At 41.8% G+C, this 26643-nt stretch overlaps 1 protein-coding gene across 5 annotated transcripts in view; it reads left to right on the forward strand.

Moving 5' to 3' along the window:
- LYPD6B (LY6/PLAUR domain containing 6B) overlaps positions 1 to 14191 on the forward strand; it is an 86594-nt gene extending 72403 nt beyond the window's left edge. For all 5 annotated transcript variants that reach the window (XM_056534416.1, XM_056534413.1, XM_056534415.1 and 2 more), the window contains exons 2-5: positions 7323 to 7484; positions 8563 to 8661; positions 9726 to 9856; positions 13485 to 14191. In XM_056534416.1, coding sequence (XP_056390391.1) covers positions 7373 to 7484; positions 8563 to 8661; positions 9726 to 9856; positions 13485 to 13652 — 510 coding nt within the window. In that variant the 5' untranslated portion in view covers positions 7323 to 7372 and the 3' untranslated portion in view covers positions 13653 to 14191. The remainder of the gene's footprint in view (positions 1 to 7322; positions 7485 to 8562; positions 8662 to 9725; positions 9857 to 13484) is intronic.
- The last annotated feature ends 12452 nt before the right edge of the window (positions 14192 to 26643 follow it).

The raw sequence follows: 26643 nt of genomic DNA on the forward strand, positions 1-26643 counted from the left end.
TACAGTTACAGTGGGTCCTGCTTACAACTCCTGCTTATAAAACTTCTCAAATGTAACACTTAATAATACCACACTTTAGAATACAGACCCAGCTTCAGCTAGACTCAGTCAGAGCAGGGCTCACAGAGTTTCCCAGTTAGTTTTATACACCTGAGAGCAGTTAATCAATTTACCCCTCCCCCAGGTGTGCTACAGACAGGAGGAAAAAAAAAAAAAATGCAAGGGCTATGCAACCGCTGGAGACACCCTGTTTGGAAAACAATGATCCACTCGTCATTGATCCACTCGTCATTGATCAAACGTTTCTAGTCTTATCGTTATGATAAAAAATAAAAAAATAAAGGTTTGTAATGGAAAACCCCACGTTGAGCCAGCATCTTGCACTATTAGGGTCTATTCACATGAATGTGAGTGCGGAATCCCATAGAAGTCTATGAGCTTTAATTTGAGGTGGGAAGTGGGAATTCTGCCGTGTGAATAGAATTTCAGTCCATATAGCGAGAACTATTTAAAGGGGTATTCCAGGAAAAAACTTTTTTTTTTTTTCCATCAACTGGCTCCAGAAAGTTAAACAGATTTGTAAATGACTTCTATTAAAAAATCTTAATCCTTTCAATAATTATCAGCTGCTGAAGTTGAGTTGTTGTTTTCTGTCTTGCAACAGTGCTCTCTGCTGACATCTCTGCTTGTCTCAGGAACTGCACAGAGTAGAAGATGTTTGCTATGGGGATTTGCTTCTAAACTGGAGGTTCCCGGGACACGTGTCATCAGAGAGCACTTAGGAGCTGCTAAAGTTGAGTTGTCCTTTTCTGTCTAAGTACTGAAAGGATTAAGATTTCTTAATAGAAGTCATTTACAAATCTGTTTAACTTTCTGGAGCCAGTTGATATATATAAAAAAAAAAAAAAGTTTTTTCCTGGAATACCCCTTTAAGGTCCCGGGGTTTGAGTTATGAGATAATACGTATCTACTATGAGCATTTTAAGTGCATACACTATGACAACCATTTGAATTGCACTTAAGTGGAATTAACACTTACTTTATACATCCCGTACAACCTGCGAAAAGTATAATAGAGTGTGGGGAACTGATTGATTTCGGAGTGGTAATGCGTTTCCTGTTCTAATGTGTATTTGCACAGCTGAGATCTCTGGCTGATACATTTCAATGTGGTGGAGAACAGGGTGTGGTGGTTGGAGTAGCTGCAGTGAATGAGGACAGCGGTAGGAAGAGGTAGGTGGACGTGAGCAGCTTTCTCTCCAATCATTTTCATTGGGGCTTCCGGAGGGTTGTAGGGTCTAGAAAACACAGAAAACAGATTTTCTTATATCCTGTTAGATAATTTAGAGTTAATAGAAGGAAGTTTATTTGTTTGGATCCCCATCTCTTGGAGTGAAGAGTGTGGCTACAAAAAACACCTGTCGCTCTGGAGGACCTGTCCGGTTCTGCAGTACAAAAATGGTACATTGGTTTGAATGGGTGCAATGCAATACTTTATTCCCCTGTGGGGGGGCGCTGCATGAAAATGGAACACTTACTGTCTGCTTTCCACAGATATGTGATCAGCTTAAAGCAGTTATCCAACATAAGGTGACTTTAGTAATTAAGTGTCATACAGTTATGGACATGCTTACCAAGGATCCGTGCTTGTATTGGTTATAAATGGCCGTGTCCTGTGTCCCCTTTCACACTGATGGCTTGTTTGTGTGAACTGGCTATTTCCTGTTTCTGTGCCCTCCCTCCAACTACAATACCAAGGATCCCTTGTATCTAGGCCAGAGGTGACTTATCTCCCTCCCAAACATCAACCCCCCCACCCATTGCAGCACAGCTAGGCTCCCTTCCATGCGTGCTGTGCTTAAAACCACAATTCCCTGCAGCCCTGTGGAATATGATCTCCCTCCCACCCAGTGCTCGCTTTACCCATTAAAGCACAGACACGCTCCCTTTCAACACCTTACTAGTGATGTAATGTCTCGGGCCGCACTGCAACCTGGGAAAGGCCCATGGCAACCCTAATTTTGTATGCTGCTAAACATGAACATTGGGGCCAAGATCAAACACGGGTACAGACACTATACTATAAACAACACTAACTTCATAGCCCCGGTAGCATAGTCAAATAAAAAAAGAATCCTGAAATATCCCTTTAAGTAGGGATTGTCTTAAATGGACAATTCCTTTGACATGGGTAAGGCCTTCACCTCACGGGCCCCTCTGTAGACTAGTGTTTCCTCCAGCTGTTTTAAAACACTGCTGTGGATCCAGGATTAATCAACTATATATTGGAACACACCCCAGGTCCCCTTTCATCTAGAGATCCCTTAGGAGGCCTGAGCATCTATAGTTGGGTTTTCCTCTGCCAACTCCTGGTCGTCCCATTTTGTTGTCATCAATTGTTTTTCCCCCTCCAGTCGCTGAACTCATCATGACGTGTACCCAGGCCGGTGCCAAGACGCTGCAAGGTGTGTCCGGAGAAGGCCCAGGAATCCATTACCATCTCCAGGCGTAAACAATGAGCGTTTTGCTTGAATGATTTTTCTTGGCTTCTGATCTTCTGTAAGGTGGAATCTCACATTGAGATCATGATTTGGATGAGAGGCTCCTAGAATATTTTCTGAATAAAAGCTACTGCGTGAGAAATGGGGAGGCGAACAGTCAAAGACGGAGGACAAATGACCCGACTTAAGTCAGTTGTGTCTTGACAACAATGTGCAAAAACTAGAATTTACAGGCACTGGTGGACCTCATTGAAAAGAGCCTTAAAGTGTACTCTTCAGATCCAACAAAAAAACTACATATATCCCTCAGTACCTCATCCTGACCATGTACATGACATTTTTATGTGTCTAGCGCCTTTATTTATTTTTTTATTACAATTTTAATTTAGCTGACTAGTCTGAATTCCTCTCAAAGGGAGGGGGCGTGGCCTTACTGTGCAGGTCTCCGCCCCCTCCCTCAGTATACTGTCTGCTCACATCTCCCCTAGCATTAGCAAAACTACAACTCCCAGCTTGTCCTCACTGACAGTAGCGGGACACAAGCTGGCAGTGGGAGGATTTTTCCTCCAGCTCTGAGCCCTGCACTCACAGCTGTCAATCAAGGAAGTGTGTCCATGACATAGGTGATGATGCATGGACACAGCAGGACTATAGTATGTGTCCAAGCAGGCAGGGGGGGCAGTTGTTTGACTGGGTTTTTCTGTATGAAATGCTAAAAATTTTCTAATGAAATCAATTGCAAAACCTATTGGTTATACATGCTTTACAACATATCAAACGTTTTTGTATCTGACAGCGCCCATTTAATAAGCAAAGTGCGCCAAAAAAGAACAGAAGCTGCACTTTGTCCAACAAGAGGATGAGACTTATTGGAAAAGGGCAGGAAATATGCTGAGTAGGATGTGACCTTAATTGCAGCACCACAATTCCGCCAAGATTTTGGCGCCCTGTTCTGATATAAAGTAAAATTAGACAGTCTACAGATGCACCAGATTTATCGATCATCCTGAGCCGCTGTGATAAATGTGGCCCAATTGCAGACTGTCCATTAGAACAAGACCATTAGGAAATGTGGGCTGTTGTATCTACGAGGGGAATAATTAGAATCCCATAAAGCCGGGTGGAACCTACGGTAATATCCATTTTGTTACCTTGTCTGATTTTCGTCTGGACACACTTGACTGCAGGGGAGGCTTTTGAATTTTTTTTTTTTTTTTTTAGGAATCCCAGTGGCCACTGAATTCCTTTGGAGAAACCTGCCAATGAACCTGGCACCGTATCAAGGTGTCATGGGTTCAGCTTCCTGAAATCCTCCCGCTGACCAAACAGGAACACCCAGATTATTTGTTTGAGATTTGCCGTCTGGGTTCAGAAAGCAGAAAATCAAACAATATATGGGCAGCTCAGCCAAAACAATGGCCGGCTATGGTCGACTGGCTGCTCCGAGGAGGAATGTGGAGCCTTGGGACATTCTTCATGATACCAATGAGTGTCACATTGTAGCATTCCACCAGATACTGTGGATTGGGGGGGGGGGGGGGGGGGGGGGGGCGACGACGACGACTCTAGAAATATCAAACCAGTTGGTGCATTTGTTAGCAACCTAAATAGCTGTTGTGCCAAATGGCGATCGTGATAGCAGAGACTGTACGTGTCTATAACTATGTTCTATAAAGGACAATGCACATTTTGTTTTAACAAAAGCTCCATTGGGTAATTTAAAGCTTTTTTGGGGCATTTTATTTCCCCCAGTTGTGGTTGAATATGCCATGTTGGTCTGTGTTGAACCTCTGCGGTGGTGTGGCACAAAGCCTTACATTTGCCGAAAAATTTGCATAAACTGTATGTGATATACTTGCATTTTTATAACTGTTTTTGCTGTGCCCATATTTTTAAATTTATTTTTATTTTTTTTAAATGTATTTATTATTTTACATTTATTATAAGACACGTCACTGTGGCATCTATATGTTTAGAAAGAGGGATAGAGCATGTCGGCCATCAAATCTGCCATATGTCTATACCTATAAAAGTATTGAGGTGTATTCTGTGAGTGGTCAAATCATCCCTGGGTCAAGTACCATAGTCAGACCTAAAATGTTCGGAAATATAAATTAAAAATCCAAATGAAAGGAAAACCATTTTCCACTTTAGTTTATGAAAAAAAAGTAAAAAAATAAAAATGTTTAAAAAAAATATTAAAATAAATAATTGATATAATTTGCAACCATAACCACATAGTGAATGCCATAAAAGAAGTTAAACCCACTGGTTCCTTTGATTGATTGGTTGTCATCTCAGCACCGTGAAAAGTTTTTTATTTTTTTAAATCTTTTAATTAAACAAAAAGGAAACTTTAAAGGGTACCTTTCATAAAAAAAACCTTTTGATATATTATAGATTACTGTATGCAGAATAACTTTACAGTTGCATGTTATTAAAAAATATTCTTCTTTCTATAAAATGTTCAACTTTAAAAAAAATGACCACTAGAGGTCTCCCTACCAGTCCTGACCGCAAGCCCTTTTTATAGATTTCAGACTCATGCTGGAGTCCTAAATATCAGACTGCAGCCGGGACACAGACAAGCTCAGCTCTGCTCCCTGCATGTCATACAGGCAAAAGACAGCACTGTGCTCATGTCACACAGGGCATACTCCTGACTCTTTCTTACTGCATGCCCTCATTCATTTTACTATCTGAGCTTCGAAATTTCTTCTCTCTGCACATGCAGTTGTAAACAGAGAGGAGAAGATTCAGAGATGCCAGCTGAGCTTGTCTGTGTCCCGGCTGCAGTCTGAGAATTAGGACTCCAGCATGAGTCTGAAATTTATAAAAAGGGCTTGCGGCCAGGACTGGTAGGGAGACCCCTAGTGGTAATTTTTTCAAAGTGGAAAATTAAATAGAAAGAAGCATATTTTTTAATAACCTGCAATTGGAAAGTTATTCTGCATACATTAATCTATAATATATCAACATTTTTTTTTTTTTGTTGAAAGGTACCCTTTAAGGGTCTAGTCACATGGCGGAATTCCGGCTCAAATTAAAGCCTATAGACTTCTATGGGATTCCGCACTCCCATTTACACTTCTGAATTACCGCTTGCGCAATTTCCACACAGATTCTGCACCAATGCCGCAAGCGGAAATTCAGAAGTGTAAATGGGAGTGCGGAATCCCATAGAAGTCTATGGGCTTCAACTTGAGGCGGAAATTCTGCAGGCGGAATTCCGCAAGCGGAAATTCCGCCGTGTGAATAGACCCTTAGGCAGTGTTTCCCAACCAGTTTTCCTCCAGCTGTTGCAAAACTACAACTCTCAGCATGCCCGGACAGCCAAAGGCTGTCCGGGCATGCTGGGAGTTGTAGTTTTACAACAGCTGGAGGCACCTTGATTGGGAAACACTGCTTTAAGGGGATTTCTTGTGATTCGCTGCATGATATAACCTCCTATTTACTGAATAATATTACTGTTTACCATCAGTTCGCTCAGTACCTGTTTACTGTGTGCTCTGTGGTCAGCTCTTATTTTGGGTGTGTCGTATAAATGTTCTTCTGAGACTTTTTTTTTCAGTAGAAGCTTTTTCTACAGCAGCGATGACCTTGTCTCCCACTTTAAACCGTACCTGTCAGGTGACCTTTCAAGTTGCCCTGCGTGCGTACAGATGAGGAGCAGCACTATTTCTCGCTGTCATATAACTGGTATATGTGATTTTTCAGCAGATTTCTGCTCTGCACGCTTCGTCTATAATTTTTAGTTCTCCTCGAGCTGATGGGTGGAGCTCCCTCCTCTCCCTCTCCATAGATTTGTATTGCAAAAAGAAGGATTTTTGTCCAATAAGATATATTACAAAGTCTCTTCTATTCGATTGTGCTATTGAGCTATGCAAAGTTTGTTCAAATGACCGTGCCCGCACACAAGGTATAATTGTCTTTTGTTAATATGGAGACACGTATGGCGGCATAGAAGCTGTTGAGAGTAGAAAATTATTACTCAAAATTATTAAAAAAGTTGCTTTTATTTAAAAAATAAAATAAAAAAAACTTTGCCCAGAATTCTGAAGCATTTTGGCACTTCTTAAACCACACCCCTTTAGCCAAAGATACACCTATTTTTCCAGACAACAGGTGGAAAAGTGTCTAAAATTTGGCGCAATGGCCTTGTGCACCAGATTTTATTTTATTTTATTTTTTGGTGCACATGATGCCAGAATTTTTTCGTATAGTAAATCGCCACCACTGTGTAATTCAGAACCTGCCCTGTGGAGGCGCTGCAGGAAAAGTGACCACTTGTTACCAGGTTTCCCAACAGCTGATTACAAGGAGTCTTAACAAAGAGATAGTAGGTGAGTGGTCTCCAAACTGTGGACCTCCAGATGTTGCAAAACTACAACTCCCAGCATGCCCGGACAGCCAAAGGCTGTCCGGGCATGCTGGGATTTGTAGTTTTGCAACATCTGGAGGTCCACAGTTTGGAGACCACTGCACTAGGTGATCTGCCTATTGTCAGGGGACCCTCCTAACAAGGTGGGATTGCCCAAGGCTAAGCCCCTCCCCCCGGTGATTCCAGATCCCAGTTGTCCTTTCCTTGGCGGTGAAGCACCTGACTCTTTAGTATCACTGGCGGTAACATTAGACCTCCATGTTTGGTAAACAGTCATGTTTGGTAACGCAGCAAAGCTGATCTCATGTAGCTGTTTATTTAGTCAAGGTGGATCAGAAAGTTGCAAAAATAACCAAGAAACAATAGAAACGTTTTGGGTCCGGGAACACACGTACCAGAATGATAATGAATGGATCTTCACAATATTTTTTTTCTTATAGGTAAAACTATCTAGAGACCAGACAAGCCGGGCAGGATCCCCCAAGACAGGATGGTGACCATCTACCACCTCCTTCTATGCGCCATCATCATCTTCTTCGCAATTGAAGACGGCGCTTGTGCCAAAAATGTCAATTTCCATAATGTGAGGCCTCCCATAGACCGTAAGTGCAACCCTATCTTACTATGTTGTTTCATAATTTCACGTGTGTATTGGACTTCTTGACCAATTTAATATTTCTTAGTTTCCTGTAAAAAGCTAAAGACGTACTCTGGCGATAGGGTATTTGTCTTTTTGTCTAGGATGTCCAGCCTGTCCCTTAAATAAAAAAAAATAAAATAAAAAAACCTTTACTTACTTCCCGCGCTCCACCGGTGCCTCTGGTGTTGCTGCTCTGGTTCCTGATGCAATCCTCTTACTGGTGCTGGGGGTTGATCCATCACAGTGCAGGTTAGTGAATCGATGACCATAGTGGTGTTCTGTCTCGACCAGCAATTGGCTGATGTATTGAGCCCCGGCACCAGGAAGAAGACCAGGGCTGGGGTTCAATATGTCACACCTGCTCAGCCAATCACTGGCCATGGCAGGACATCCCGGTGTGACAAGTGAGCTGCACTGTGACCATCGGCATCAGGAAGAAGATGGCACTAGAGCAGCTATACCGGAGGTACTGGGAGAGTGCGAGAGGCGAGTTAGGTGAATATATATATATATATATATATATACGGTATATATAATATTTTTTTTTTAATTTTTTTTAAGAAGGCATCTTCTCAAAAATAAAAGAAAAAACAAAACCCTGAAGGCACTTGATTTTTGTAAATGGGTCCTAAAAGCTTAGCAGCCACAGCCACTATAAACTTTTAACGTCAAAAAATTTGATCGGGCAGGGTCTCGGTGTAGGGACCACCACCAATTGCTAGCACAGCTAGGAGAAGTATATGCTAGTATGCTTTACTCCTGGGCTTACTGCTGGATCCAACCTGTTGCAAGACTATGGAGCCCGTCAGGAAGAGAAGCGCACAGCTTCAAGCTTCTCTCTATCTATATCTATATCTATATCTATATATATATATATATATATATATATATATATATATATATATAATATAATCTAGTGATCGCTGGGGGTCCCTGACCGATCAAAACTTTGTAAATGTCTGTGTAAGGTCAATGACTGTAAAGTCTTTAGAAGTAGACATGTAGATCCTCCTTTCTGACCATTTTTGCTTTGCCCGCAGCTACACCGTACCCCAACAGCTTCAAGTGCTTTACGTGCGATAAATCGACTGACAACTATAACTGCAACCGCTGGGCCGAGGACAAGTGGTGTCCATCCAGTAAGTGACGCCATTCTTCTATCTTTATGGTAGTTACTGGTTTAATATACTGTAATGTCTAAGGCTGCGTTCACACGGTCGTCTAGAAAACGGACTTAAAAAATGGACAATAACGGATGCAAACGGATGTTATCCGTTTGCATCCGTTCTTGTTCAGTTAATAAACCCCCCAAAAATGTTTTTGTTGTGAGCATGCTCAGAAGTAAAAATGGATTGAAAAAAAAACGGATGCAAACAGATAACAGGCGCATCTGTATTCCATAGACTTCAATGTAAAATTTACTGTATCTTTTTTTTTTTTTGACGGAAGAATAAACACTACATAAAAAAAAAGGAAATGAGTGCAGACGGGTACAAACGGATGTAAACGGATTGTAATAAAATACCATTAACATGAATGGGATTTTTTATAAACTGTTTTTAATCCGTTTACAGCCTGCAAGAACGGAACCGAAACATGGATAAAAAAAGGGGACAGCGGGCCGTCACGCCCCCTCCCATAGACTTGAGATGAGGGTGCGTGGCTGTGATGTCATGAGGGGTGTGGCCGGCCCCCGCATTGCGAAAACAGCATTCGGAACACTTCCAAATGCTGGCCAGTGGAGTACCCCTTTAAGCTTTCTTCCTGTGACCAATTGGGGGCATACCTATAACAGCTAGGAACTCCCCTGAAGTCGTCCCTTTTTTTTTTTTTTTTTTTGGTCCGGTCTGAAGGATTGTCCCCTCCCCCCCCCCCCCCCCCCCCCCCCCTCCAAAAAAAAAATCGGGACAGTTTTCAACTACCGTATGTTTGGTTTATAGATACAAATCTCAAGTTTTAAAAGTTAAGAATTTCTTTCTTTATACTGTGGTTCTGTGCTTGTAACAAGCGCCAGATTATCAGAATGTTTCTAAAATACAAAATGCCTGGTTAAAGGGATTTTACCGTATAGGGGGAAAAAAGTGAAAGAAAAAACCAAACTTTACCAACATAGTACTGTTATACCATCATGTAAATGAATTGCAATGGTAACCAACACTTCTGCTCTTGTCGCTGGATTACATACATGATACTTGTGTTGCAGATACACATTACTGTAAGACCGTCCACCACTTCACCAGCCACGGGAAAAGTAAATCCGTCACCAAGAAATGTGCGACCATAGAGGAATGTCACCATGTGGGATGTCGTCATCATCGGGACTCTGGTCATATGGTAAGGGTGTCCCGTAGTGAGTAGTAATACTGCATTAAAGCGCAACTCTCATGACTATGGCTATATAACCTACACACGGCCTTTGTACTGTGTGCAGATGGTGTGTACAGCGCTGTTTATACCTTATTTCTGCCGCCTTTTATCACCCCAAAAAAGGCTTTTGATCGCAGCCACACACACAGTCGGATAGGCGTGGCGTGAGGTATGCTATGCTCCGCCTCTGCCACGCCCACCTTCCCATAGGTCAGTGCTGGGACCGCTTTGTGATTGACACACAGGTCCCAGCGCATGCACCCCTCAGCTCAGCTAAAGTGCAACTTAAAGGGGTACTCCGGCGCTAAGACATCTTATCCCCTATCCAAAGGATAGGGGATAAGATGCTTGATCGCGGAGGTCCCGCCGCTGGGGACCCCCGTGATCTTCTACGCCGCACCCTGTTAGAATTAGCCCCCGGAGCGTGCTCGCTCCGGGTCTGTTTACTGGCGATCACGGGGACGGAGCATAGTGACATCACGGCTCCGCCCCCATGTGACATCACATCACGCCCCCTCAATGCAAGGGGCGTGACAGCTGTGGGACCCCCGCGATCAGGCATCTTATTCCCTATGCTTAGGATAGGGGATAAGATGTCTTAGTGCCGGAGAACCCCTTTAAAAAACAAGTTTATTCAGATATACACCTTTTATAATTTGTGTACTGTTCTCCGTGCCTGCTATCCTCTTGCTTCTTCTTTCTTCTCTCCTGCAAAGACGTGCATGACAGAGCGCACGTCTTCTCTGCCTCTAGCACTGCAGCGGCGCACTGACGAGGCAGGCGGCGGGAGTGAGCGCTTGCCTGGATACCATACGCCGCAGCTCTTGTTAGCTGAGCTGCGCATGCGTTGGGACCTGTGTGACAATCACACAGCGGTCCCACTGCTGACGTACAGAGGTGGGCGTGGCGGGGGCGGGGCATGGCGTACCTCGCACCACGCCTATCTGACTGTGTGTGGCTGCGATCAAAAGCATTTTTTGGGGTGATAAAAAGCCGGCAGAAATAATGCAAAAACGGTACAAAGGCCGTGTGTAGGTTATATAGCTCGGAGTTCATGACAGTTGCGCTTTAAAACAGTGAACCCGCGTCCGTAATCCCTCATCCTATAGACTTTTTTTTTTTTCCTCTTTTTTTTTTTTTTTGTCTCTTTTGCTGCTTTAAAAATATGTGAGATTTCATTTTCATGCCACTTTTGTTTTTCTTTTTCTGCCATTTAAAAAAAAATTTTGTGCCAAAATTGCCAATTTTTATGCCAAATTTTATATCGCAGTAAATTCTGGCAGAAGCATCTCACATGATATTCCATGATTATTAGTGCCCATACAAGAGATAACTGTATAAATAAAATGTGTCCAGGGGTTAAATGTGAGTGCATAGCCAGTGAACATGGAAATATTTTTTTTTTCCAATAATAAGAATGTATTTTTTCAATAATTGAGTAAGTAACGCCTTTTTTTCCAAAAAGAACAAAAACAAAAAAAATACAACCAATTCTGTGATCTCTACACTAGCAAAGAGCTGGTGCAAAATTTTCGATGTAAAGCATGAAATTTACATAGCCACGCCCACATTTGAAAAACTGCTGTGACTAATGTAAACGTTAGATCAATCTCAGGTAAAACACTGAATATCTGACAGAAACTTCTTTGTGCCAAAATTTTGGCGCAAAATGCCTAATTTTTGACGTGAAGAGTTTTGACTATGACCCCCTATGAGTGTGAACTTGGCTGTCCCCATAGACGACAATGTGCTTCGTGCAGATTCCGCTGAAAGAATGACCGAGATCATTCTAGAACTCCGCTGCGGAAATTCCCCAGTGTGTACTCTGCAGACCAATCCCATTGACAGCAATGCGATCGCGATGCACCGGAATTTCCAAGTGGGATTTTAACTCCTTAAGGACACAGGGCGTAACTGCATGTCCTGCACCCACTACCACGATATGTCATATCGGGTCTGTCCCGGTGGCTATTGTTAGGACCGCTATTAACCCTTTAAACATGGCAATCAAGGTTGATTGCCGCGTCTAAGGAAAAAAAAAGTATTCCCGGCTGCTCTATCGGGACCACCGCGGTGTCCCGATCAGCTAGGATGTCTTTTTGGTCACTTTTTATACCATCATTTTTTTTTATTTTTTATAAAAAGTGATCAAAAAGTCCAATCAAAACAAAAATGGTACCGATAAAAACTTCAGATCACGGCGCAAAAAATGAGCCCTCATACATCCCCGTATTTAAACGGGTATTCCAGGAAAACTTTTTTATATATATCAACTGGCTCCAGAAAGTTTAAACAGATTTGTAAATTACTTCTATTAAAAAATCTTAATCCTTTCAGTACTTATGAGCTTCTGAAGTTAAGGTTGTTCTTTTCTGTCTAAGTCCTCTCTGATGACACCTGTCTCGGGAACTGCCCAGTTTAGAAGAGGTTTGCTATAGGGATTTGCTTCTAAACTGGGCGTTTCCCGAGACAGGTGTCATCAGAGAGCACTTAGACAGAAAAGAACGACCTTAACTTCAGAAGCTCATAAGTACTGAAAGGATTAAGATTTTTTAATAGAAGTAATTTACAAATCTGTTTAACTTTCTGGAGCCACTTGATATATATATAAAAAAAGTTTTTGCCTGGAATACCCCTTTAATTAGGATATCATTTTAATCGTATGGACCTACAAAATAAAGAAAAGGTCTCATTTTTACCGAAAAATGTACTGTGTAGAAACGGGAGCCCCCAAAAGTTACAAAATTGCATTTTTTCTTCAATTTTGTCTCACAATTAAAAATGCTTCTTGTTTCGCCGTAGATTTTTGGGTAAAATGACTGACGTCATTACAAAGTAGAATTGTTGGCGCAAACAATAAGCCCTCATATGGATTTTTAGGTGGACAATTGAAAGGATTAGGATTTTTAAAAGGTAAGAAGGAAAAAAACATGTCCTTAAGGGGTTAAAGCTGAATTTCACTTGGAAATTCCGTATTGTGAACCTAGCCAGATTGTTACACACGTAAAAACTAAAGCGCAAGCTCCTTCTTTTGGGCTGTTCAGATCCCAAATTACACCCGTAAACGTCCTGTAAAGTGTCTCCTTTTGGGAACACATTTCCTGTGCCATAGCTTTTGCCAGAGCCCAAAAAAAGTATAAAAATAAATAAATAAATAAATAAAAAAAAAGCAGTATAAAAAAAATTAAATAAAAAGGAAAAGCCGAAATTTTTTCTCGAAAGGCAGAAAAAATGTGTCCTTTATGGTGTTTGAAATTTGGCTTATTGATTGTTTTGTTTTTTTTTAGAAATTTCTTTTTATGTTGTTTTTTTCCTTTTTTTTACCCGTTCAATGAACATTTTGTCACCCTCAAAATACAGACAAAAAACGATAGCTTTTAACTATTATTTCCTAACCCGTGTGCCTCCAGCTGTTGCCAAACTACAACTCCCAGCATGCCCGGACAGCCTTTGGCTGTCCGGGCATGCTGGGAGTTGTAGTTTGGCAACAGCTGGAGGCACGCTAGTTGGGAAACACAGCTTTATCACTCTCCCTAGACATTACTAAATACGTATTTATCACTACCGATACTTACATGACATTTCCTTCTTTTAGGAGTGCGTATCTTGTTGCGACGGAATGATCTGCAACGTAGACGTACCCACCAACCACACGAACGCCGTATTGAACCTCATGAGATCGCATCGCAAGTCGGGCGCCTACAGGGCGACAGCTTTCTTGCCAGCAGTGGCAGCCGCCATATTCATTCTGGTCGTCCTCTAGCGTAATGGAGCTTTACACTGTGGGAAAGTAGTCAGTGACTCCTCACGAAAAAAACCTGCAAGAACTCCCGGAGAATCGGGGGTCGTCGGAAGCCGATAAAGAGGGTAAAGTCGACAGAACGCTGGTGAATAAATTGGGCGCTAAAACTTTTGACGTTTAACGACCTCTAACCGACCTTCTAAATGCACCATCTTAGGAATAGTCGATATTTCCATGATTCAATGGGAATGTGATAACCCTCGGGATATCTCCGAGATACGGACAATCAGCCATGTTATTGTGGCTTTTATGCAATGACTTGTTACGCACCGCGACATTTCAAGTGTGAACATAGACGGACGGGACCGGCCTGTGGTACTGGAATGGGAGCTGGTTGAAAAATGTTAACATTTTTGTAGATTTTGTAAAATTTTCTTGACATTCTTATTTTTTTTTATATATTTTTTTATTATTATTACGATATTTTTTTTATTGTATTTATTGTAATGGCCATGATGCTCTTCTTCCATTTCCTACAGCAGTGTTTCCCAACCGGTGTGCCTCCAGCTGTGGCAAAACTACAACTCCCAGCATGCCCGGACAGCCTATGGCTGTCCGGGCATGCTGGGAGTTGTAGTTTTGCAACAGCTGGAGGCACTCTGGCTGGAAAACACTCATCTACAGTGATAGAGCTTGCATTATTTAACATGTGTTTGTGTCATCTGAAATGTTAAAGGGGTACTCCGGTGGAAAACTTTCTTTTCTTTTTAAATCAACTGGGGCCAGAAAGTTAAACAGATTTGTAAATTACTTCTATTAAAAAAATCTTAATCCTTCCAGTACTTATTAGCTGCTGAATACTACAGAGGAAATTCTTTTCTTTTTGGAACACAGAGCTCTTTGCTGGCATCACGAGCACAGTGCTCTCTGCTGACATCTCTGTCCATTTTAGGAACTGTCCAGAGTAGGGGAAAATCCCCATAGCAAATATATGCTGCTCTGGACAGTTCCTAAAATGAACAGAGATTTCAGCAGAGAACACTGTGCTTGTGATTCAGCAGAGAGCTCTATGTTCCAAAAAGAAAAGAATTTCCTCTGTTGTATTCAGCAGCTAATAAGTACTGGAAGGATTAAGATTTTTTAATAGAAGTAATTTACAGATCTGTTTAACTTTCTGGCACCAATTGATTTACCGGAGTACCCCTTTAAAGAAGCACTCCAGGCAAAACTTATACAATAATGTCCTCACCTGGCACGTGGCCTAAGAAGTCGGAGCATAACACAGGGCATGTCTTTTTGATGTTCTTTGATTCCCTGTATAGTTAGAATTTTCCCCCAGGCCCTGCACTAGGCATAACACACTGTAGCGGTTTTTACCCGGAGTGTTCCTTTAATTCCATCACGCTGAGGTTTCTTAAAAAGCCTGGAGGGCGGTTTTTCTTTAAATTTTGGGGCAAATAAAGTCTTTTAAAGGGGTATTCCATGGAAAAAAATGTTTTTCCATATCAACTGGCTCCAGAAAGTTAAACAGATTTGTAAATTACTTATATTAAAAAAAATCTTAATCCTACCAGTACGTATCAGCTGCTGAAGTTGAGTTGTTCTTTTCTGTCTGACCCCAGTGCTCTCTGCTGACACCTCAGTCTGTCTCAGGAACTGTCTAGAGCAGGAGAGGTTTGCTATGGGGATTTGCTGCTACTCTGGACAGTTCCTGAGACAGACAGAGGTGTCAGCAGAGAGCACTATTGTCAGACAGTTTTTTTTCATTTTTTAGTTCTATTTTTGGGGGGGGGGGGGTGGGAATACCCCTTTAAAAGCTATGGACACCTTAGAGCAGTGTTTCTCAACCAGTGTGCCTCCAGCTGTTGCAAAACTTCAACTCCCAGCATTTTAAAAGTTATAATTTTACTCTTCTGGAGCAGTGTTTCCCAACCAATGTGCCTCCAGCTGTTGCAAAATTGCAAGTCTCAGCATGCCTGGGACAGCCTTTGGCTGTCTGGGTATGCTGGGAGTTGTAGTTTTGCAATGGCTGCAACCCATGCCACTGAAAAGGCATACAGCAGGATACATGTGAGCAGATGAAAAATGATTTTACACCAAAATATGTACAATAGTGCCACACCTGTCCACAGGTTGTGGGCGGTGTTGCAGTTCAGCTCCATTGAAGTGAATGGGAGGGGAGCTTCAATACCACACACAACCTGTAGACAGGTGTGGCACTGTTTTTTAAAGAGTGCCTCCATATTTTTGTAATTCTGGAAAGCCGGTATAAGGTTGTGTTTAGAGATGAGTGAACTTACAGTAAATTCGATTCGTCACGAACTTCTCGGCTCGGCAGTTGATGACTTATCCTGCGTAAATTAGTTCAGCTTTCAGGTGCTCCGGTGGGCTGGAAAAGGTGGATACAGTCCTAGGAAAGATTCTCCTAGGACTGTATCCACCTTTTCCAGACCACGGGAGCACCTGAAAGCTGAACTAATTTATGCAGGAAAAGTAATCAACTGCCGAGCCGAGAAGTTCGTGACGAATCGAATTTACTGTAAGTTCGCTCATCTCTAGTTGTGTTCACACCTGCAGGTTTTTAATTGCAATTATTGAGTACAAAGCCTTTTATAAGTGCCCTCTGTCAATCATCTGCTCTTGGCTTTGTAGTCAGTGATTGCAATTAAAAACCTGAAGGTCATGTTCACACGGCCGAATGAATATTCCGCACGGACATTCCGCAGCAGCAGAGTCCTATTGATTTCAGCGGGATCCTGATGCTCTGTTCCCAAAGCAGAATTTCCGCAGCAGATATTCTGATTCTGCAACCTGTACAATATTTTTGCGGTTTCCGCTCGGAAATGCATTGCCGTCTATGAGACGACGCATTTCCGAGCGGTCTGTTGTCTGTCAAATGTCTGCACAGAAATTCCATTCCAAGAAAAATAAAATTGATCTTCTAGATGGATTCTATGGGGATCTTCAGTGATTCTTATTTTTCATTTATGGAAGTGCGGTGGATACTTATAGATCAGAGAAGGAGCGGCCTTAATGACCAGAGTTTAAAGGGTTACTCCGCTGCTCAGCGTTTGGACCAAACTGTTCCGAATGCTGGAGCCGGCGCCAAGAGCTTGTGACGTCATATCCCCGCCCCTCATGACATCACATCCGCCCTCTCAATGCAAGTCTATGGGAGGGGGTGTGGCGGCTGTCACGCCCCCTCCCATAGACTTGCATTGAGGGGGTGGGGTGTGACATCATAGCCACGCCCCTTCAGTGCAAGTCTATGGGAGGAGGCGTAACAGCCTTCACAGGCCCCTAACTTAGACTTGCATTGAGGGGGGTGGGGCGTGATGTTATGAGGGGGCGGGGCTATGACGTCACGAGCTCCTGGCGCCAGCTCCAGCGTTCGGAACAGTTTGTTCCAAACGCTGAGCAGCGGAGTAACCCTTTTAACCTATCAGAGTTCGGCTTTTATACAGCATCTGGAAAACTGAAGCCTTTACTCTGATCGGCAGCTATGACTTTTTTTTTTTTTTTTAAGGAGCGGTCTTGTTTTTTTATGCATTTCTGCAGTACAATCTTTTATAGATTATTTTTTTCTGACTGATGTTTTTGTATATTATTTATATGAATAAAATGGCCTCTGGGCACTTACATGTTCTGATATCTGGTATTTGTAGTTTGTTTGTCGTACCCTTATTATTATATATAATAATATTTGCTGCAGGTTTTCTATCTGGATAATCCAAAATGGAATAGTACCAAATCTCATTGACATACAGAGGGTTTTTTTCTGCATGGATTTTTTATTTTGCAGCATGTCAAGGGCAGGGATTTTATGTGTATTTTTTTTTTTTTTTTACATAGACCTCAATGGGAAGCTGTAATCTGCAGGCAAATTATTTTGCTGATTATCTGCGAATCCGCAGCAAAACCCGTAAGTCGGGATAAAAGTGTCAGATAAAAAAGCACAATATTTACCATACTGACCCCCTTGTGCTGCCGGTGCTCGTATACCCGGGAGGAGATCACTGAATGTGCAGGGAAATGCCCACCGCATTTACCTCAGAGATTTCCCTGCAGATTCCTGTGGATTTGCTGTGGACAATTTCCGCCATCTGTCACTTGTTCCTACACCTGATTAAGGGGTGCCATAGGTAAAAGACTTAGTTGTAAGGAGGGATGTCCCGATACCATTTTCTAAAGACCAAATGCAATACTTTTTTTTTCAAGCACTCACCCATCCCAATTACTGATAATCTTTTTTTTTTTTTTTTTTTTTTTTTTATTATGTCATGTGACAGCTGAGGCTATGTGATGTGCAAAACTGTGCACCGTGCAATTTTGGCTGTGTGAGCGGGGCTGTGTATCTCCCTCAGGAGGAGAGGGAATTTTACAGTGCCGCTCCTGGATGTAAATTTTCATGCCCCTCCCTCAGGAGAAGAGGGATTCTCACAGCTGTCAAAAATCTCCGTCCATGAGCGGGGCAGTGAGAATCTACGTCGTCCTTCTGAGGGAGGGGGGGGGGAACTGTGTACGGTTCTGAGGGAGGTGCAGAACTGCTTCCTGCCCATCTCTGCCTTCCCCCTCCCCTCACTGTACGTTCGGAATTCTCCGGACAGCTGAGGGGAGGGGCCAACGCAAAATTGCATGGGGCGCAGTTTTGCACCTCATGCCGGCTTCTAGACTTTGTGAGGCCTTAGGCGAAAGTCAAAACCCCCAGTAGTTAGATAGGGAACTCCCCTTATTAGGTAGAAGCCCTAAGAAGATATGTAAGGAATCCCCCCTATTAGGTAGATTCCCCCAGTAGTTAGGTGGATTTTTTGGATTTCTGGTAGAAGCCTACAGTAGTTAGGGAATCCCCCCTATATGGGGAATCCCCCCCCCCCCTATAGAAGTTGAGTAGTGAATACCACCTATTAGGTAGAGGCCCCAAGTAGTTAGGTAGGGAAGCCCCCCCCCCCCAGTAGTTTGGGAGGGAATACCAAATTTTAGGTTGAAGCCCCCAGTAATTCGGTAGGGAATCCCCCCCCCCCCCCTTATTCGGTAGAAGCCCCCAGTAGTTAGGTGGGAAATCTTTGTTATTAGTTAGAAGCCCCCAGTAGTTAGTGTATCCCCCTATCTAAGACAGTAGTTAGGTAGGGAATCCCCAGTAGTAAGGGAATCTCCCCCCCCCCCCCCCCAATACGGTAGAAGCCTCCAGTAGTTGAGTAGTGATTCCCACCTATTAGGTAGAAGCCCCCAGTAGTTAGGTAGGGACACTCCCAGTAGTTCAGTAGGAAATCCCCCCCTTATTAGGTAGAAGACCCCAGTAGTTAGGTGGGATATCTTTGAAATTTGGTAGAAACCCCCAGCAGTTTGGGAATCCCCTCATATAAAGTGAAGCCCCCAGTAGTTGAGTAGTGATTCCCACCTATTAGGTGGAAGCCCCCAGTAGTTAGGTGGGAAATCTTTGAAATTAGGTAGAAACCCCCAGCAGTTTGGGAATCCCCTCATATAAGGTAGAAGCCCCCAGTAGTTAGGTAGAGAATTCCAGTGGTCAGACCCCCTGCGATTTGACACTTATTACCTATCCTTAGGATAAGTTATACGTTTTTGTATCCTGGAGTACCCCTTTAAGATCGGTCAGGGTCTCATCAATAGTTACACCCTGGTGAGCTCCCGGCAGTGCACTTCACTCTTCAACTTGGTGCTTAGCCCGACTGATTACAGGAGACGCATCTATTATTGTCTATGCAGCACGTCTCCTGTAATCAGTCATACTGCGCACTGAGCTCAGGAGGGAAGCGTGCTGCTGTGTGCTTCACCAGACTATAATTGACAGCCAGAGGGAGTCTCTGCCATAGGACCCCCCCATCGATCATTAGAAGGAGCAGTAGCACTTAGTGTACGCCGGTAGAAAAAAGAAAAAAAAAAAAATATATATATATATATATATATATATATATATTAAATCAGCTGGTGCCAGAAAGTTATACAAATTTGTAAATTACTTCTATTAAAAAATCTTAATCCTTCCAGTACTTATCAGCTGCTGTATGCTTCAGAGGAAGTTGTGTAGTTCTTTTCAGTCTGACCACAGCGCTCTCTGCTGACACCTCTGTCCATGTCAGGAACTGTCCGGAGAAGTAGAGGTTTTCTATGGGGATTTGCTACTGCTATGAACAGTTCAGACTTAAAAGAACTACACAACGTCTTCTGGAGCATACAGCAGCTGATAATTACTGGAAGGATTAAGATTTTTTAATAGAAGTAATTTACAAATCTATATAACTTTCTGGAGCCAGTTGATTTGAAAAAAATAAATAAAATAGTTTTCCACTGGAGTACCCCTTTAACCCTGGGCTCTCAGCAGTCTCCATCCTGTGGTCCCATTATAAGTCTATACTTCGCTGCTAGCCTGGGAATGAAACGTGCTACGCATGCTTCTCGTTCCGACCTCGCTAGTTCATATAGGAAATAAAGTTTCAGCTTATATACTCTGTGTAAATGTGAGCATGAGCATTAACCATAGTGGAGATCACATTGAGGAATCGATGATGGTAAGCAAACATTGCTGGGCAGGATTCAACGTGTGAAGCTTCAGCTATTGACTCCTGCAGGGAAGTATTATGTTGGCGCACTGTGTGTTTACAGAGCCAGGAATGCTGGGACATGTGTCCTGACATCTCCCTCCTCATTTCTTTTGCCATGTGTAACATCTGTCGCACACTCTTCTCAGAGGACAATGCAGCCTACTGTTTGTTTTATTTTTGTTCCGTCTGAATTTTTAAGATGGTCGCGAAGGACAGTCTTGGTCTGGGCAGATGTGTAATAGATTGCATAGGATGAGAGGTCTGTTGCTCATAGAAACCAATCAGATTTTGCATACTTACAGATCTTACCGAGCTGTGGGAATTGTGTAATTAAAAGAACACATATCAAATAGCAGAAAGGATTACAAAGTTTCTTTAAGGTGAAAATTCTACAGGGAGTTTGGCAAAAGATGTTGGTTGTTCCAGGGATTCCACGGCATAGAAATAATAAACACTGTGATGTCACAGTATAGGGATTGTGCACACTGTGATGTCACAACACTGACATCAATGACATCACTAGATTAATTATTTCTGAGTTGGAGGATAATGCCCATAGTGACATCACAGCAGAGCTAAAAAAAAAAAAACTAATAATGATGTCAGTGATTGTGCACACAGTGATGTCACAACATAAGCACACTAGATGCAGAAATATAACATTACTTTAAGGGAAACTCTCAAGGGAGTAAAGTAGAAGATGTTAGTTGTTCCCAGTAAGCTGTTTGTAAAATATAGTACGATGTCACAACATAAGCATTCTTCATACAGTGATGTCAGAGATGAAGGATAAAGTACATGACATCACCACGTGACATCACAGCAGAGGGAAAAGAACGACCGATGATGTAACAGTACAGGGATTGTGCACACAGTGATGTCACAGCATAAAAACATTCTTAATACAATGATGTCAAAGTTGGAGGATAATGTACATAGTGATATCACAGCAGAGAAAAAAAAGCAATGACGTCACAGAACTGATCATGCACAAAGTGATGTCATAGCACATGGACTGTACACACAGTGATGTCACAACATAAGTATACTTAATACAGTGATGTCAAAGTTGGAGGATAATGCACATAGTGACACCACAGCAGAGGAAAAATAATAATAATCATGTCAGGGTACAGGGATTGTGCACACAGTAATGTCACAATATAAGCTTACTTCATACAGTGATGTCACAATATAAGCTTACTTCATACAGTGATGTCACAACATAAGCATACTTCATACAGTAATGTCACAACATAAGCATACTTCATGCAGTAATATCACAATATAAGCATACTTCATACAGTGATGTCACAATATAAGCATACTTTATACAGTGATGTCACAATATAAGCATACTTCATACAGTGATGTCACAATATAAGCATACTTCATACAGTCATGTCACAATATAAGCATACAGTGATGTCACAACATAAGCATACTTTATACAGTGATGTCACAATATAAGCATACTTCATACAGAGATGTCACAATATAAGCATACTTCATACAGTGATGTCACAATATAAGCATACTTCATGCAGTAATGTCACAACATAAGCGTACTTCATACAGTGATGTCACAACATAAGCATACTTCATACAGTGATGTCACAATATAAGCATACTTCATACAGTGATGTCACAATATAAGCATACTTCATACAGTAATGTCACAACATAAGCATACTTCATGCAGTAATATCACAATATAAGCATACTTCATACAGTGATGTCACAACATAAGCATACTTCATACCGTGATGTCACAACATTAGCATATTTCATACACTGATGTCACAATATAAGCGTACTTCATACAGTGATGTCACAATATAAGCATACTTTATACAGTGATGTCACAATATAAGCATACTTCATACAGTCATGTCACAATATAAGCATACTTCATACAGTCATGTCACAATATAAGCATACAGTGATGTCACAACATAAGCATACTTTATACAGTGATGTCACAATATAAGCATACTTCATACAGAGATGTCACAATATAAGCATACTTCATACAGTGATGTCACAATATAAGCATACTTCATGCAGTAATGTCACAACATAAGCGTACTTCATACAGTGATGTCACAACATAAGCATACTTCATACAGTGATGTCACAATATAAGCATACTTCATACAGTGATGTCACAATATAAGCATACTTCATACAGTAATGTCACAACATAAGCATACTTCATGCAGTAATATCACAATATAAGCATACTTCATACAGTGATGTCACAACATAAGCATACTTCATACAGTGATGTCACAACATTAGCATATTTCATACACTGATGTCGCAATATAAGCGTACTTCATACAGTGATGTCACAATATAAGCATACTTTATACAGTGATGTCACAATATAAGCATACTTCATACAGTGATGTCACAATATAAGCATACTTCATACAGTGATGTCACAATATAAGCATACTTCATACAGTAATGTCACAACATAAGCATACTTCATGCAGTAATATCACAATATAAGCATACTTCATACAGTGATGTCACAACATAAGCATACTTCATACAGTGATGTCACAACATTAGCATATTTCATACACTGATGTGACAATATAAGCGTACTTCATACAGTGATGTCACAATATAAGCATACTTTATACAGTGATGTCACAATATAAGCATACTTCATACAGTGATGTCACAATATAAGCATACTTCATACAGTCATGTCACAATATAAGCATACAGTGATGTCACAACATAAGCATACTTTATACAGTGTTGTCACAATATAAGCATACTTCATACAGAGATGTCACAATATAAGCATACTTCATACAGTGATGTCACAATATAAGCATACTTCATGCAGTAATGTCACAACATAAGCGTACTTCATACAGTGATGTCACAATATAAGCATATTTCATACAGTGATGTCACAATATAAACATACTTCATACAGTAATGACACAACATAAGCGTACTTCATACAGTGATGTCACAACATAAGCATACTTCAAACAGTGATGTCACAATATAAGCATACTTCATGCAGTAATGTCACAACATAAGCGTACTTCATACAGTGATGTCACAATATAAGCATACTTCATACAGTAATGACACAACATAAGCATACTTCATACAGTCATGTCACAATATAAGCATACTTCATAAAGTCATGTCACAATATAAGCATACTTCATACAGTCATGTCACAATATAAGCATACTTCATACAGTGATGTCACAATATAAGCATACTTTATACAGTGATGTCACAATATAAGCATACTTCATACAGTCATGTCACAATATAAGCATACTTCATACAGTCATGTCACAATATAAGCATACTTCATACAGTCATGTCACAATATAAGCATACTTCATACAGTCATGTCAGAGTTAAAGAATAATGCACATAGTAACATCATAATTATACCGAAAACACAGTGTAATTCCTATGTATAGGAGGGGGGGGCTAATGTAACGCTCCCTAAAGTACTCCTAGGATAATGTGAATGGACATATAAACTACTGCCATTACAGCAAACATAAGAATAAACAACCTATATAAAGAACTGAGGCAGACTCAAATATAATGCAAATAACAATGAATTTTATTAATTAAAATCATACAATAAAAAAGACAGGAATGGCGTCTGATACACATTCTCTCCAGCCGTGATTACAGGTAAGTATATGAAAACATAGCATCAACCCACAAATGAGGGTTGGATAACTTAAAGGGGTTATCCACCAGACAGTAATGGACATGCTTAGGAAGGATCTGCACTTGTCTTGGGGCTAAATGGCTATGTTGTGAGATTGCCATAACACTGTGGCTAGCTTTCTGTGAACTTGTATTTCCTGTTTGACTTATGTTTTTTTTTTTTTTTTACTACAAATCCCACAATGCCATTTTCCTCCTTCCCACACATCAGCCACCCCACCCGTTGAAACAAAAGACCTGTGGTTTTCAATCAGGGTGCCTATAGCTGTTGCATTAGTTGCAGATTGATCTCTCCACCCATTGAAGCAGACAGGCTCCCTGTTATCAGCTGACTAGTGATGTCAGGTCTCGGCCGCATTGCAAGCTGGGAAAAATCTGAGACAACAGTCATTTTGTATGCTGTTAAAAATAAATATTCGAGTGAAAATCACATAAGAATTGTGAGAAAACCATCACACACAGGTACAGACACTATATTATGAACTACACTAACTTTATAGCCCCTGTAGCATAGTCAAATAAAATAAAAAATCCTGGAATACCCCTTTAATTATAGCAGCATCATAATGGTAAAGTGCTGGATCATAGATAAAGTGCATAAAGTTCCATTTGCAAAGTGCAAAAGTATACAAGTGCGGCACAACAATTAAACAGCAGGAAACATTACCCACGTGTATGAGCAAAGAGCACGGTTGAGAGACGTCCACCCATATGTCCGTTTCGGACTTGCGTCCTTCTTCCAGGAGTCAGGACGCAAGAAGCACGCAAGTCTGAAACGGACGTATGGGTGGACGTCTCTCAACTGTGCTCTTTGCTCATACACGTGGGTAATGTTTACTGCTGTTTAATTGTTGTGCCGCACTTGTATACTTTTGCACTTTGCAAATGGAACTTTATGCACTTTATCTATGATCCAGCACTTAAAGGGGTATTCCAGAAAAAAAACTTTTTTTTATATGTCAACTGGTTCCAGAAATTTAAACAGATTTGTAAATTACTTCTATTAAAAAAATCTTAATCCTTTCAGTACTTATGAGCTCCTGAAGTTAAGGTTGTTCTTTTCTGTCTAAGGCTGGGTTCACACCACGTTTTTCAAATACTGTAACCGTATGCAGTTTTCCGCAAAAAAACGTATACGACCGTATCAGAAACCGTATGCATAGAGAATGCATTGTAAACCGTATTCCAAATGTTGTGTACGGTTGCATCCGTTTTGCCTCGGATACGGTTTTGCCGATTTTTCAACCGTAGGCAAAAAAGCTGTCGACCACGTTTTTGCCTCTGGTTGGAAAACCGTATGCGAACCGTATGCGGTTCTTTTAACATTGTTATCTATGAGAACCGTACACAGAATTTCAGAATACGGTTGCACACGGTTTTTCTAATCCGTTTTTGGAGTTGACACATGCGCAGAAGGAATTTCAATAGAACAATAGTAACTTTATTAAAATGCTGGAAAACTAATTCCAACAAAATAGCAAAACCGTTGGCAAAAACTGATGCAAACGGATAGAACCGTACGGGGAAAAACCGTATACGTTTTAATTTGGAGTCATACGGTTGTATAAGGTTGCATACGGTTTTTGCCATACGTTTTTTAGCGGAAAACAGCATACCTTAACCGTATTTGAAAACGTGGTGTGAACCCAGCCTAAGTAATCTCTGATGACACGTGTCTCGGGAAACGCCCAGTTTAGAAGCAAATCCCCATAGCAAACCTCTTCTAGGGTGCGTTCCCACAGGGCGTATACGCAGCGTATTTGACGCTGCGCAAAATGTATGGCAGCAGCGGGAAATACGCTGCGTATCCCTTGCTCACTATACACACAGGGCTTTCCGGCGACAGCCCTATGTGTGCAGTGAGTTTTGGAGGCGGGGCCGTGTGCCGGCGTGACTGTGACGTGCGGCTCCGCCTCCAAAACTCACTACACACATAGGGCTGTCGCCGGAAAGCCCTGTGTGTATAGTGAGCAAGGGATATGCAGCGTATTTCCCGCTGCTGCCATACATTTTGCGCAGCGTCAAATACGCTGCGTATACGCCCTGTGGGAACGCACCCCTAAACTGGGTGGTTCCCGAGACACATGTCATCAGAGAACACTTAGACAGAAAAGAACAACCTAAACTTCAGAAGCTCATAAGTACTGAAAGGATTAAGATTTTTTAATAGAAGTAATTTACAAATCTGTTTAACTTTCTGGAGCCAGTTGATATATATATATAAAAAAAGTTTTTTCCTGGATAACCCCTTTAACTTAACCCCTTAAGGACCAAGGACGTACCGGTACGTCCTTGGTCCTGCTCTTCTGATATAACGCGGGGTTACACAGTAACCCCGCGTCATATCATGGCGGGCCCCGCGTCATAGTGAAGCCGGGACCCGCCTCTAATAGCGCGCAGCGCCGATCGCGGCGCCGCGCGCTATTAACCCTTTAGCCGCGCACTCAGAGCTGAGCCGCGCGGCTAAAAGTGAAAGTAAAAGTTCCCGGCTAGCTCAGTCGGGCTGTTCGAGATAGCCGTGGCTAATCGCGGCATCCCGAACAGCTGACAGGACAGCGGGAGGGCCCCTTCCTGCCTCCTCGCTGTCCGATCGCCGAATGACTGCTCAGTGCCTGAGATCCAGGCATGAGCAGTCATGCGGCAGAATCGTTGATCACTGGTTTCTTATGAGAAACCAGTGATCAACATAGAAGATCAGTGTGTGCAGTGTTATAGGTCCC

This window comes from Hyla sarda, chromosome 8, assembly GCF_029499605.1.
Source record: "Hyla sarda isolate aHylSar1 chromosome 8, aHylSar1.hap1, whole genome shotgun sequence".
Classification (NCBI taxonomy): domain Eukaryota; kingdom Metazoa; phylum Chordata; class Amphibia; order Anura; family Hylidae; genus Hyla; species Hyla sarda.